The sequence below is a fragment of the Elgaria multicarinata genome, chromosome 17, assembly GCF_023053635.1.
Source record: "Elgaria multicarinata webbii isolate HBS135686 ecotype San Diego chromosome 17, rElgMul1.1.pri, whole genome shotgun sequence".
Lineage (NCBI taxonomy): Eukaryota > Metazoa > Chordata > Lepidosauria > Squamata > Anguidae > Elgaria > Elgaria multicarinata.
In genome coordinates this window covers 1588994-1604239 of record NC_086187.1, presented here as the reverse complement: position 1 = coordinate 1604239, position 15246 = coordinate 1588994, and the positions used below count along the sequence as shown (strand labels likewise).

Here is a 15246-nt window from a genome sequence, read left to right as displayed (position 1 = left end):
TGCAACAAACTTTGAAGATACCTTTGTGGGGCTCCTTGTTGTTTTAGCAAGACAGGACTATCAGAGTTTCTCTTCTAGAATCGATCCCTCTGAACAACCATAAATCTTCACATCCTTCTAGATCCCACCCCCATGTTTTCCCTGGCTAGCCACCTGCTGTTCCTCTAGCCACAGCAATTGCACTGACCTCTCTTCCCCCTCTGTACAGATGTGGGCTGGCACCTCCCACTCTGGAGCAACGCTGGATGTCTTTGAGTGGGGGGCAGTCATGCCTGAAGTGTTTGGGATTGGCCATAAGCACCTTCCGCCACGCCCCACCAAGGGGAAGTGGAGAGACAGCCCACCTATCTCTCCCCCTGCAGCTTCCAGCCCGCACCTCCAGGCCTCTGCTGATGGCCCTGACAGCACACAAGAGCAAGCCTATGGCCATCTGTCCATTGACACAGTCACAGTGGCTGGTGAATTTGCAACCTGCTGTACACACTGTGATCAGGCCAGTCCATGCTGTGCTCCTGAGCAACTGCAGGAGAAAGAGGAAGAGAAAGGTGAGGGAGATGCTGCCTACCGCAGCATACCTTTTGTTGGCGGCAGCAGCAGCAGCTGTGACAGCCTCCCAGTGCACGAGATGCGACAGAGGAGCTCCTTCCCCACTGGCTCACAGTCATGGGCAAGCAACACTCCCCCGGCTTTCTTTCCAGCAGGCGGCTCCCTGGGCAGAAAATTTGGGAACAATGCACAATTCTTTGGCCTCCTTCTGGAGCCCTGTGCCTTGGGAAATCCTGTTAGCATCTCATCTCTACAGGAGGAAACACATTTCTACAGCAGCCTGCTCTCTCCTGATTTCGATGCTGATGGTGACCCCACAAATAGCCTGGATCTCGATACCATTGACAGTGGCTTTGCAGACTGTGACTGTGGGAGCTCTGTGGACTGTGAGTCTGAAAGGAGACGAGCCAGTTGTGGTTCCGAGCCAACCACTGTGGGAGGTGAAGAGGAAAGGGAGGCTTTCCTGCCATGTTACGTCAAGCAATGGGTCTCATGCCACAATGAGACTCAGTCAAGTTAAAGAGCAGAGCAGGGCACTGCTCAGAACCTGGATGCTAAATTTCCTCCCTGACAATTTTTCTTTCTGCTTGAGAAAGGTCACATTTTAATAAAGTGATCTTAGAATGAATCCCTCTGAGAAGTTGAGGGCATCAGCCGCAACAGAACAAGTTTCAGTTGACAGGGCCTGCGGGGCACCAGCAGAAATGGTTCATTGACTGTGGGCAGAAACACACACACACACACATGCAGCGTGATAGTTGCATCTCTTTGTCACCAAAGTGGAGAGAGATTCATTTTCTCCAAGTCTGACATCAGAGGGACAACTCCGGAGCAGGACATCATGCAGCCGCCACCCTGCAACACAACTGCCCAAGCCTTCATGACATCTCCAGTTCTCCCTGCTTTCCTCCTCCTCTTAGGTAACTTTACCGTTTAGATTGTAAGCCTCAGATGGGGTCAGCTTGCTCTTGCATCTTTTACATAGTTGTTTGTTGGGTGCTTAATAAAGAAGATACAATAAACCCTTTACCAATTCCTGGGTGATTGACCAGTGCTGGGGGGGACCTGGACTGCAGAGGGGGCTGAAAGGGAGAGTGGGGCTGTGACATGGGGCTCAGTCCATGGGTATTAGACCAGACCTTGGGGGTTGGAGCTCACACTTAAGCTGGCAGCCATCAATGCTCTTATCTCTCTAGCTTTATCTCCAGTGCTGCTGTGTCGAAGTTAACTTCTGTAACTTACTGTCAGGCCAAAGGTATTGTTTACAGAACTGTTTAGCATAATTAGCTATGCCCCAGTGTTATGTTCTGATTGGTTAATGCTGTTACTGGGCCCTGCCCCTTGCAGGCTCAAATGCTGTGCTGAATTCCCAATGTCTTTGTCTGATTGCTCCCTTTGAAGAGACCAGACCTTAGATTACTAATCAATAAAGTGAACCCTCTGTCGCTGGAATGGTGGAGTCGTGCTTAAGGGCTGTTTGGATTTCGTCCTTGGGTGAAAAGAACATTGATCTAACAATGCCCTATCCTGAGTCTTGCTTCATTTGCACATAACGTGACTGTTGTTTATACTATTTGGAGTCTTAAAAGAGCCCAGTGGAGCTTGGGGTTTACTCTCCATATGAAGTCATTCAAATGAGGGGCCGGTAATAGAGGTTCTGAATATTGGGGCTCTGCTCTTGAACAGAGTTAGCAAAGCAGAAGGAATCTTTGCGGGTCAAAAATGCTCAACAGACTTTCAGGCTGTTGGTTTGTGCTTGCATATCCACCGTGTTAACTCCTTAATTCATCTGTGTGGGGCCCCTCAGATCAGTCAGACAATCTTAGAGACAATTTCCGTAGCCTACCAAAACTATCATTAAAATCAGGCAGAATAACATGTGAGCTCAGCATTATTAGAAGAGACCTCCTTCCGCCTGGTGAAGAAAGTGCACTTTCTAATGAGTCAAAGGACTGAGAAGGTACAGAGTTACATTGGAGCAGCTATAGAACATCAACACGGTAAGAAAACATCTCCAACTCTTGTTCCATGGGCATTGAAGAGCAAGGCTGCTTTCCTGCACCCCATAAAATCCACCCACAGAGAGAGCGCAACAGTGGGCTGCTCTGGGCAAGATTCAGGAAGGGGCAGATCATTACAAGCATATCCGTCAAAGCCCAGGAGAGGCACCTACTGTTTGGTTTAGATATTTATTGTTTCAAGGTAGCAAATCACTTACCGTATTATTATTTATTTATTTATTTATTTATTTATATAGCGCCATCAATGTACATGGTGCTGTACAGAGTAAAACAATAAAATAGCAAGACCCTGCCGTATAGGCTTACAAGTTACATAGGCTTAGCGTACAGTTAGCTATTAAAAAGACAAGTAATCATAGAGGATCTAATAGAAATGGCCAAGTTCAAAAACTGGGCCACTTGCTCGGTGATTGATTTTCTGTGTTCCAAAGTAATAGCGACATTAAGAATTCAGTTGGGTGACCAGGAAAAGGTTGTAAAATGGGGTTCAGAAGATCATTCCTAGCCCCTTGAGAAAATCTACAGGACTGTAACATGTGTGATACGGTTTCCACCTCAGTATTTTTACAGGGACAGCATCTGTTGACCAGTAGGATTTTGTTGTATCTGCCATCTAAAAGTTTAGAGGGAAGGATGTTAAGTCTGGCTAGTGAGAATGCTCTCCTATATTTGGGGATTGTTTGTTTATTTATTTATTTATTAAATTTATATATTGCCCCATAGCCGAAGTTCTTGGGTCCATTAAAAAAACTGTGTTAACCAGTGCAAGTAGGGCATCCTGTCTTTGCAAAAGGAGACTGGTAGGCCAAGGGACTGGGGTGGGGGGAGCATGGACCCCAAGCAGCACTTTGAAGGTCTTGCATGTCTATAACGAGCAGCCTCTGTTTCACAATTGATTTGGCACTAGCTAGATCCCTTGATAGTAACATAGGAGATAAAAGCCCTACTGAGTTGATTTTGCTTGTCATGGCCTTTGACCAGGGAGATTCAAAATGGTCTGACAGGATCTTGGATACCAGGGAATTTGTTGGAAGTGCCAATTTGCAGTGAAGCCAGAAATGGATAACATGGATCCAAGCCAGACAGTTTACAGAATTCAGACCAGCCTCTAACTTAAGGACAGCTCCAGAGACACACTTGGGAATGCCAAATAACACCCTAAGGAAAGATGACTGAATGCTCTCATAGGAGCATTTGGAACATGGGAACCACATTGGTGCTCTGTGGAGAATCTGCGGGATGATTTTGACCTTGAAGACCTGGACAGCTGCTGGGAGGAATTTCCCACCCCTTGTAAAAAAAGAAGCGAGTAATTGCACCTGCATGTTGTTCAGCTTTAATCTTAGAATGTTTCCCCTGCTCTCTCCAAGAAATGGTTTCATGAAATCAAATGCCCAGTTATTTATAAGAGCTTACTTGCTCAATCCTGGAGTTCCCGATGAGCTAGGAGAATCTGACCTTGTGTTTGGAAAACACCAATACCTTAGATTTTGTGTAATTGATTGAAAGAAGATTTTCTGTACAATAGTTGGCAAAGTCACACAGCAAACTCTTAAGGCCCACCCTAGTCTGGGAAATCAGAACAGCATCGTCTGCAATGCATATAGAAGAAGAAAGACTTTGGTGTGCTCTGTCTTAGGTAGATGGGATGGTAATGTCTCCAATGTGTGGGGGAGGTCTGCCAGATACAAGTTAAATAGAACAGGAGCGAACACACTACCTTGTCTTACCCCACAGGATGCAGCGATCTCCTTTGTGCAAAGACCTTTTGGGCTGCAACGGACCTGAGCAATGGTGTTGGATTGGATCAAAACCAGGAGTCTTTTGTCAACAGAATCATAGAATCATAGAATAGTAGAGTTGGAAGGAGCCTATAAGGCCATCAAGTTCAATGCAGAAAACCACTCTACAGCATACTAGACAGTTACTCTACAGCATACTAGACAACCAACCATACTGGATGGTTGTCCAGCTGCCTCTTAAATGCCTCTAGTGTGGGAGAGCCCACAACCTCCCTAGGTAACTGGTTCCACTGTCGTACTGCTCTAACAGTCAGGAAGTTTTTCCTGATGTCCAGCCGGAATCTGGCTTCCTGTAACTTCAGCCCATTATTCTGTGTCCTGCACTCTGGGATGATCGAAAAGAATCCTGGCCCTCCTCTATGTGACAACCTTTTAAGTATTTGGAGAGTGCTATCATGTTGCCCTCAAACTTCTCTTCTCCAAGCTAAACATTCCCAATTCTTTCAGTCTCTCTTCATAGGGCTTTGTTTCCAGACCCCTGGTCATCCTGGTTGCCCTCCTCTGAACACGCTCCAGTTTGTCTGCGTCCTTCTTGAATTGTGGAGCCCAGAACTGGACGCAATACTCTTGATGAGGCCTAACCAGGGCCAAATAGAGAGGAGCCAGTACCTCACGCAATTTGGAAGCTATACTATTAATGCAGCCCAAAATGGCATTTGCCTTTCTTGCAGCCATACCGTACTGTTAGCTCATATTCAGCTTTGATCTACAACAATTCCAAGATCCTTCTTGTGTGTAGTATTGCTGAGCCAAGTGTCCCCCATCTTGTAACTGTGCATTTTGTTTCTATTTCCTAGATGTAGAACTTTGCATTTATCCCTATTAAATTTCATTCTGTTGTTTTCAGCACAGTACTCTAGCCTATCGGTCACTTTGAACTTTGTTTCTGAGCTTCATCCCCCATACCTGCTTCCTTCAGATTATCCCTGTAGCGCTAAGATTTCGCAGTTGATGTTGTTTTTGCTATTGGGCGACAGTGATCCTTTGCATGCCAGGAAGTGAGTTTAAGGGGGGAAATGTAAAAAAAAATCATTAAAAAATCAACGTATGACCCAATTCAATTCAAATTTGGTATGCTTAAATCTCTCCCTAATATTTATTACTGTGCCAATTTTGGTGTCTTTATCTTTAAAGCTTACGTCGATGTAAGCATTTCTTTAAAATCCTGCTCCTGCACTCCAGCGGTGGCTTGGAAGATACACTCAAAAAGTAGGGGCTAAATAAGGTGAATCTTTTGGCTTTATAGCAATTAAGGCAGGATGCATAGGAGTACTTCACAATCAGAGCAGATTATAAGGTGGAAAACTTCTGAATCGTTTGCATGCAATTCGCAGTGATTGCACAGTATAACGCTGCTGTGATAAAGCTCTCTGTCTTCCAGGATATTAGCTATCCCACCCAATTTTGTGTCATCTGCAAATTTGATAAGCGTTCCCTGATTCAGTTACCTAGGGAGGGTGGGGTCTCCCACACGAGAAGCCTTCAAGAGGCAGCTGGACAACCATCTGTCAAGGATGCTTTAAGGTGGATTCCTGCATTGAGCAAGTGGTTGGACTTGATGGCCTTATAGGCCCCTTCCAACTCTACTATTCTATGATTCTATGTTATTGTGCAATTGCCCTGCCTCATTCATGGCATTTTACAAGGAGTTCTAGATGATGTCTTCAGTGTGTAATTGTCACATATTTTCAAACAGCTTCATCTATCTTTTTTCTTACAGAAAAAAACCATTAAGGAGGAAAATGCAGGGGCTTTTGTTTGATAGCACTAGGAGCCCTCCCTCTGTCTGAAAGTATCTGGGGGTCTGTCATCTTGTAGAAACCTTCCCTCCCCCTTTGTTACCCTCTTGTGCCAATTTAATTTGGAGGGACTTAGAAGAATTTCTTCCAGGCTAATCTACACTATCTACTTTACTGTGTCTCGTTCCTGTTTTCCCCTCAATCTTCTGGTTTTCCCAGCGTACTTTTGTGACTACTTTGTTGTTGTTGTTGTTGTTGTTGTTGTCGTTGTCGTTGTCGTCGTCGTCACCCTCCCCACACACAATTTCCATGGACTACCAGTTGTTTGTGCTCTGATCTAGTGGTATTAAAACTCTTACCAGTCAGAGTAGCTTCAAAACTGTAGAACCTATTTGCAACACTTCCCCCTCCTTCTCACCCTCCATGGGCTCATCTACACCAGACAGGATATTGCACTATGAAAGCAGTATGAAAGTGTTATATAAAAGGCAAGAGCCACACTACTACTTTATAGCGGTATTGAGATGCACTGACAACTGTTGGGGCCCATGTAGTGCTTCCATGCTACTTTCGTAGTGTTATATCCTGCTTGGTGTAGATGTATCATGGGCCCCAACTATTATCAGTGCACTTCATTTTTTTTTTTAATATTTTTTATTTTCTACACTATATAAACATACAACATTACAATAATAATGATAATAAAAAAAACATCAAACAACTGCTACATACATATTGAATAAATGTTGAGTACATATATGTTGAATAAGTATTACCTATACATTATCATACTACAACATAATCATTCTTAACATAAAAGTGTTAAGAATAGACCCACCTCGGGATCTATTCCTGAATCCAAAATCTTATCATTTCTTCTGCTGGCGGTTTCCCACTTCCCTTAGTAAACACAAATATTAGGAACTGTTTCCAGATTCCTTCAAACTCATTTATTTTAGTTATGCCTTTTCTCCACTTAATATTACATGTCAATTTATCATTAATGGCTATATCCCATACTTCTTTATACCATTCTTCAATAGAATATTCCCCTTGAATCTTCCAGTTCCTAGCTACCATCAATCGTGCTGCAACCAGCAAACTCGATATCAACTCTATAGTTTCTTTTCCACACTTTATATCTTCAAATAGTGACAGTAATGCAATCTTTGGTGTTTGTTCTATTTTCATTCCCACTATTTCTTCAATCAGTGCACTTCAGTACCACTATAAAGCAGTAGTGTGGCTCTTGCCTTTTATAAACCGCTTTCATACCACTTTAATAGTGCAATATCCTGCTTGGTGTAGATGAGCCCCATGTCTCTCTCCCCCCCCCCCCCCATTCTTCCTCCTCTTCCTTTTTCCTGGCTCTGCCCTTGCATGGATTTTGATTGGATTTGTGGGCAGGAACAGTGGTGTCACCGTGGCTGGATCCCTGAACACAGGTCCGTGGCCTCAAATGACACTGCAATGTCTTCTCTTTACTTCTGTCTTTTAAAAACAACTTTTTCCAAAATGGCCATGCCGCTGCAGAATCCCAGAGAGCCACTGAGTTTCACTCCACAGCAGCATGCCCACCCTGAACTTTATTTTTTATTTTAAAAATATAGAAGAAAGAGCTGCTCCTGCTTCTGCTGCCACCCTTGCAAGTGTCCCAGTAAATGAGGTGGATGGATTAACAGGTGTGCTGGCTTTACTCATGGAAAACGTTTTTAAAGGAGGGAAGGGACCCTCAATCCTGCCATTTGGTAAGGCGCAGCGATGGAACAATCAGGTCCCCTTTTCTTTCTTTTAGTACAACAAATTAAAGGAGACCTGCCTCTCCCCCACCCCATCTTTCCCAAAGCCCCCCAAACCTAGCAGTGCCACTGGGCAGGACATCCATGGGGGGAGGGACTTAGACAGTTCCCCTCCCCTACTGCACACTTATACAGCTGCACAGCTGCAAATAACCACAGTGGGGGAGCAACCTTAAATGGCAGCTTGACCTCTTCCCTTACGCCTCTTCCTCACTATTTTTCATTGCACACCTACATAGCTATGTAGCGGTGAATAACAACAGCATGTCCACCTCTTCATAGCTGTGGAAGTGCACGTGCAGTTTTTTTTAAAAAAAAAGTTACCCCAAAAAACCATGGAATGACAGCATGACCTCACACAATTGCCGCACTATACCATGGCTTATGCTATAAATACAGCAGATACTGTGCTGAATTGAGTAACATGCCTCCCAAGCAACAATTTTGTTTTGAAAAAAACATCTGTGAGCGGATCTACTCACAGACAAATGTGTATATGATTATAGCCTGAGATATTTGCACCATCCCTATGTGGGAGAGGATAAAAGAGCCCCCCCCAAAATGATTGAGGTTTCTTTTGGGGCTGCATTAGATATAACTATTCCAAGAAGCCAGGTTTAAGGTTCTTGTACTTGTGTACAAAGCCCTAAACAACTTGGGACCAGGATATCTGAGAGAGCGCCTTCTCCCTCACCAACCTGCCCGGTCACTGAGGTCATCCGAGGGCCTGTTCCTGGTGTTTCCACATAGATCCATCCTCCGATTGGAATCCACCAGGGGAAGAGCCTTCAGCGTGGTGGCGCCCCTCCTGTGGAATTCCCTGCCTCTGGAGGTCAGGCAGGCGCCAAACTTGTACTCCTTTCGGCACCTCCTGAAAACATCTTTATTCCAAGAAGCCTTTCTTTAACATGCAGCCTTGGATTTCTGTTTTTGCTTCTTTTAAATTTTGTTTTAACTGTTTTATTCTGGTTTTATTTTCATTTTACCTTGTACACCGCTCCGAAATTTTTCAATGGGGAGCAGTATATAAATATTCTAAATAATAAATAAATAAATAAATAAGCCTGCTTTTATACAAATCTATGGTGTGACCAAACATAGAATACTCTGTACAGTATTCTGTACAGTACTCTGTACACCTAAAAAAAAAAGATATTATAGAGCTGGGAAAGGTGCAGAAAACGGCAATTAAATTATTATTATTATTATTATTATTATTATTATTATTATTATTTCTTACCCACCTCTCCCTCTGAATCAAGGTGGGGAACAACATTGAATTCAAAAATATAAGGGGGGCTGAGCTTGGCAGCCATGAAGCTGGTAAGGGTTTCTTAGAGTTCTCACCGGCTATGCCGGAAAAGTCGATTATCTCTTTGAAAAGGGCATAAATCTTAAATGAGTATGTTGGAAAAAGACTATGAATACTAACTGTTGGTGTTGCTGACATTCGCGAAAGCAAAAATAAGATAAGGAAAGAGAAAATTGGCAGTCTTGGCGGTGGGACAGTTTCACGGAGTGAAATCGAAAGTAATCTGTCTGTGTGCCGGGACTGTGTAAACTGCTTGTTATTGTAATGAGACTTTACAGCGAATGTTGACTGATTTTTGGTGAAGCTCACTCCTTGCTGGGGAAAAAAAATAAGTTGTTAATTACTGGAATTATAAAGAGTTAAAAGCACCCTGGGCAGGACTGATTGACTGTGTTGACTATAAAGAGCTAAAAATAGCCCAGGCAAGGAGGAGATCCGGCACGCTAAGAAAGAGATTTATGCCCTATGTCGAATACAAAGAAAAAAATTAAAACTGAATGTGCAAAAGTTTTCTGGTCAAGGAAAAACCCCAGTAATCACAATCTCCCACGCCTGGAGAACTTGGCTTCGGAAGAACTGCAGGGAAAGACAGAGATAGCAGTGGCTGATCTTAAAATGGCGGAAGGTGGCAAGGCACCAGTTGGCAAGGAGCCAACCACCATGGCTGAAATCAAAAGCTTCATATTAGAAAATAATGAAAGCATCTTTAAGAAAATTGATCAACAGGCAGACAGATCAGATAAGCGCATGGCTGTGCTGGCTGATAAGATTGCCCAGCATGTTAAAAGCATAAAAGAATTGGAGGCAGGAGCAAACTTGCTGCAGAGAAGACAGGACCTTTTTGAAAATACTTCTAATGTGCAATTCCAGGATCATGAATTAAGGCTTATTCAATTAGAAGATCAGAATCGTCGTTCATCACTACGCGTCAAACATCTTATTCAAGTACCAGGAGAAAACTTAAGGGATATAATCCTGCAATGGTTTAAAGACATGATGCCTGATTTGGAAATAGAGGACTGCGATTTGGACAGAATCCATAGAGTGGGGGGGCAAAATTATAAAGGAGCCACTAGAGATATTTTGGTGAAATTTGGCAACTATTATAAGAAAGAGCAAGTTATGAAGAAATTGAGATCCATGGCCCTGCTACAATATAAGGGTAAACCAGTGCAAATTTACAATGATCTTTCTCAGCACACACTTAAATGGAGACGCAGTGTCAAGCAGATAACGGAAATACTAGTGAAAAAAACAATAAAATATTCATGGGGTTATCCTGTATTTTTAAGATTTACATATGGTGGGGGGGAGCACAGAGTAACCTCTTTGGATCAGGGTAAAGAGCTGCTGAAGAGCTTGGGTCTGTATGATGATGCAACTTTGGCTGGAACAGGCGGGCGGGAAGTGAGGCTGGGGCATCTGGGATATAATAGAACTGATAATTGCATAATGAGGTAATTGTTGATGGAATTGTTAAAGTATAGAGACCTTGCCGGCCAGGCGAAGCACTGCCTCCCCCCCTTCCCCTAAGTAGATGGCCGGAGTGATAGACTTGCGGGGATATGGGGGGGGGGAAGAAGTGGGGGGTGGGGGGGAAGGGGGGGAGTGGGTTGGAGTAAGGGAATTGAAGGTGTTTTTTTATTATGGTGTTTGTGTTTTTATATATGTGATTTTGAGTTACAGAGCACAAGGGATCGGAAGAGGCTGCAAAAGGGTGATTATGGATAAAAAAATAAAAGTATCAACACTCAATGTTAAAGGTTTGGGGGCAGTCGTGAAAAGGAGGAGAATAGAACAAATGTTAAACAAAGAAGGCTCTGACATAATTATGTTGCAAGAAACACATCAGGGGTTCGATAACGTAAATCAGATAAAAACAAAGTGGTCAGTTTATTATGAAAAGTTATTGGGGACTTCAAAAAAAATGGAGTGGCTACTTTGATCTCAAAAAAAAGTGGATTTATATTAGAAACTATAAAAAAGGATGACAATGGTAGATTTCTTATGATAAAAGGTCAAATTGAAGGTAAAGTATATACATTAGTCAATGTTTACGCCCCAAATGAGAGACATAGAGAGTTTTTTATAAATTATTTAAAGAAATAGAAGAATTCAAGGAGGGGTATGTTATCTTGGCTGGGAATTTTAATATGGTTATGGACAATAGATGGGACAGGTCAAACCCCACTAACGTTGAAAAGAGAAATAATGTCACTATAAATAAATTGGTAAAAGAAAATGATTATGTGGATTGTTGGCGTTTACTTAATGGGGCTAAGCCTGGGTTCTCATATTACTCCCCAGTTCATCATACATACTCCAGGATAGATCATATATTTGTCTCAAAAGACTTTGCAACTAAGATTTGTAAAATGGAAATGGGGGTAATAAAGGTAACAGATCACGCATTGTTAAGTTTAGAATTTACAGTTAAGAAGAATTACAAAGAAGCGTATAGGTGGAAAATGAATATAAAAATATTGAAATATAATAAAGTGGTAGAAAAAATTCAGTGGGAATTGTCAGAGTCCTGGGAAATTAATGAAAAGGGAGGAACAGCAGGGTCAGTGGTTTGGGACACCATGAAGGCTGTAACAAGAGGAATTTGTATTAGAGAAAACTGTAACTTAAGAAGACAACAGTATGCAGAGCAGGAGAAGTTAGAGATAGAGATTAGGAGTTTGGAGGAAGAATATTGGCAGGGTAAAAATAAATATAAATTAATAGAAATACAAGCTAAGGAAAAACAATTAGAAAATTTAAATTTAGAGGAAGTTCAAAAAATTTTAATATATATGAAAAGGGAGTATTTTGAAAATAACAATAGAAATTCTAGATTGCTTGCCAGACTCACACAAAAGGAAAAAGCGAGAAATGGGATAGGAGCATTGAAGGATAATCAAGGGAATTATTGTCATACAATGAAGGATAAAATAAAAAAAATTCAAAAAATTTATCAGGAATTATATAAGGGTAGAGATATTCAAAAAAAGAAGGTGGAGGATTATATAGGAAGGTATATAAAGAAGGGAATAAAAATAGAACATAAAGAGTTAATGGAGAAGGTAATAACTCAAAGAGAAGTTGAAGATGTAATCGATAATCTGAAAGTGGGTAAATCACCGGGAGCAGATGGTTTAGGATCAGAATATTATAAGGTCTTTAAAGGGTTTTTAGTACCGAAATTATTGAAACTTTATAACGCTATATTACAAGGAGAGAAGATACCAGAATCATGGGAACATTCATTGATAATATTAATTCCAAAACCAGATAAAGATTTGACTATCCCTGATTCATATAGACCTATTTCATTAATAAATCAAGATGCTAAAAAAATTTCATCTATTTTGGCGAAACGGTTAAATAAATTTATATCTGAATATATAGGAGAAGACCAATGTGGATTTGTGGCAGGGAGGCAGATGCATAGCTTAGTGGGAAGAGTTTTAAATGCAATACATGTGATAAAAAAATCTAACATCAAGGCAGGAATTTTGGCATTGGATATTTTTAAGGCTTTTGATTGTGTGAGCTGGCAGGCATTAAAGATTATTTTAGATAAAATGGGATTTGGAAATAAATTTAAAATCATAATAGAACAGTTATATTCCCAAAATACAGCTGTAGTGGTGGTAAACGACGGACTCACCGATAAGGTACGACTAGCCAGAGGTACAAGACAAGGATGTCCACTCTCGCCGGTTCTGTTTGTGATGGTTATGGAAGTATTGGCGAACGCAATAAGAGATGATGGAGAGATAGAAGGAATTGGTGATGTAAGAAAAATAAAATTGAATATGTTTGCAGACGATACCCTATTGACTATTAAGAATCCAATAAGAAAAAAAGGTAGAATTAAACAACAATTGAGAGAATTTGAAGAGGTTACCGGATTAAGAATAAATTGGTCCAAATCAGAGATGATTTTGTTTAATCATACTAAGAAGGAAGAAAAGGAATGGGAACGAAAGGGAATAGAAATGAGAGTTAAGGAACAGATTAGATATTTGGGAATTAAAATTACAAAAAAATTAGATAATTTAGAAAAGGAGAATTTAATGAGGTTAAAAAAAGAGGTTTTAGCAAAATTGGAAAAATATAAAAGATTAAATTTATCCTGGTTTGGAAGAATAGCATTAGTAAAAATGAAGATTTTATCAAAGATAATTTTGTGTTTAGGATGTTACCAATAAAAATGTCAGAATTAGAGATAAAAAGTTGGCAAAATATTATAAATAAATATTGTAACGGAGATAAGAAAGCGAGGGTAAATAAAAACAACTGGTATTTAAGCCAAAAAAAGGGAGGAATGGGTCTCCCAAATATAAAATTATATTATGTAGCGAATAGGTGAAGACACATCGTAGAAGCAATTATAGGAATAGGAGATTTAGATTGGATGGAGGATAAAACTATAAGTAATGTAGAGATGAGACTGGAAAACGTTTTTTTTAAGGAAGGAGGGAGAAAATGGGTGGAAAGTACAGATAATCCACTCCTGAGGTCTCAATGGGAAATTTGGAGTAAATTTAAAGGGGAGCTGCTTCCGAGCAACTCTCCTTTGTCACCGGTAATAATGTTAAAGAATTTCCCGGAGGAACTGAAGGGTAGATTAAGTAAAATATTAAAAGAGAAAAATAAAATGAAATTAAAGGATTGGTTAAGAGAAATAAATACAAGAGAAGATATGGAAGAGCTTTTAAAGGAGAAAAAATTAACTTGGCTAGAGTATAGGCAATTAGAACAGTGGAATAAAAAGTGGATAAGAGAAAATAGAGTTTGTAGAGAAATGACGAAGTTTGAGGAATTAATAGCTAAAAGGGAAAAATGTAAGGGAGGAAGTTTAACATTAAAAGGTTTAATGAGTGAAATATACAAAATATTGCTAGAGAAAGGGCTAACGGATAGTGCAGGGAAAATGGTATGGGAGACAGATTTGAAGGTACAAATAGGACGACAGAGCTGGGAGGGACTCTGGAAACAAAGAATGTTGAGAAGTATGTCAGTGAGAATAAAAGAGAACTATTTTAAAATTTTGTGGAGGTGGTACCTAACCCCGATTAGATTGAATAAGATAAATAATCAGCATTCAGCAAACTGTTGGAGAGGATGTGGGGGAAAAGGAACGTATTTACATATGTGGTGGGAATGCAAATATGTACAAAGATTATGGAAGATGGTGTTTTTGGAAATTGAGGAAATAGTGGGAATGAAGATAGAACAAACACCAAAAATTGCATTACTGTCACTATATGAAGATTTAAAATGTGGAAAAGAAATTAAAGAACTAATTTCGAGTTTGCTGACTGCAGCACGATTGATGGTAGCTAGGAACTGGAAGATTCAAGGGGAATATTCTATTGAAGAATGGTATAAAGAAGTATGGGATATAGCTATTAATGATAAATTGACTTGTAATATTAAGTGGAGGAAAGGTATAACTAAAATAAACGAGTATGAAGGAATTTGGAAACAGTTCCTAATATTTGTGTTTTCTAAGGGAAGTGGGAAACCGCCAGCAGAAGACAGTATGAGATTTTGGAAGCAGGAATAGATCCCGAGGTGGGGGGTGCACTTATATGTTAAGAACGATTATTATTATGTTACGATATGTTATGTTATAGCTAATATCTAATCAATATATATGTATTCAACTTACTCAACATGTATGTAGTATGTTGTGGTTGTTGTTTCTTTATTGTAATGGTGTATGTTTAATTATGTAGAAAAGCAATAAAAATCTATTAAAAAAAAAGAATACAAAAATATAAAACATGGCGTGGCATGGCTCTGCTCAAGATGGAGGCCTAATCTCTTGCTGCTCTGAACCGTGGGCACAGTAAGCATTTGGAAACTGGCTTTAAGCACTAGTTTTTTCTTAAAAGTGGGGGGAATAGTGAGGGGATGCAACAGAGACTGCAGCCAAAGAGAGAAGCTGAAAAAAAAAAAAAACCAAGTCTCAGAGGCCTTGACACTGACTGCCTATTTGACAGTGCAGATAAAACCGAGAAGGCCGCAATG

At 40.6% G+C, this 15246-nt stretch overlaps 2 protein-coding genes across 2 annotated transcripts in view; both read left to right on the top strand.

Annotated features, from left to right (window-relative positions):
• Positions 1-1573, top strand: part of IL21R (interleukin 21 receptor) — a 53977-nt gene extending 52404 nt beyond the window's left edge. The window contains exon 9 of the mRNA XM_063143121.1: positions 209-1573. Within this exon, the coding sequence (XP_062999191.1) occupies positions 209-1066 (858 nt within the window). The 3' untranslated portion in view covers positions 1067-1573. The remainder of the gene's footprint in view (positions 1-208) is intronic.
• KDM8 (lysine demethylase 8) overlaps positions 1-15246 on the top strand; it is a 402374-nt gene that overhangs the window by 172666 nt on the left and 214462 nt on the right. The window lies entirely within an intron of this gene.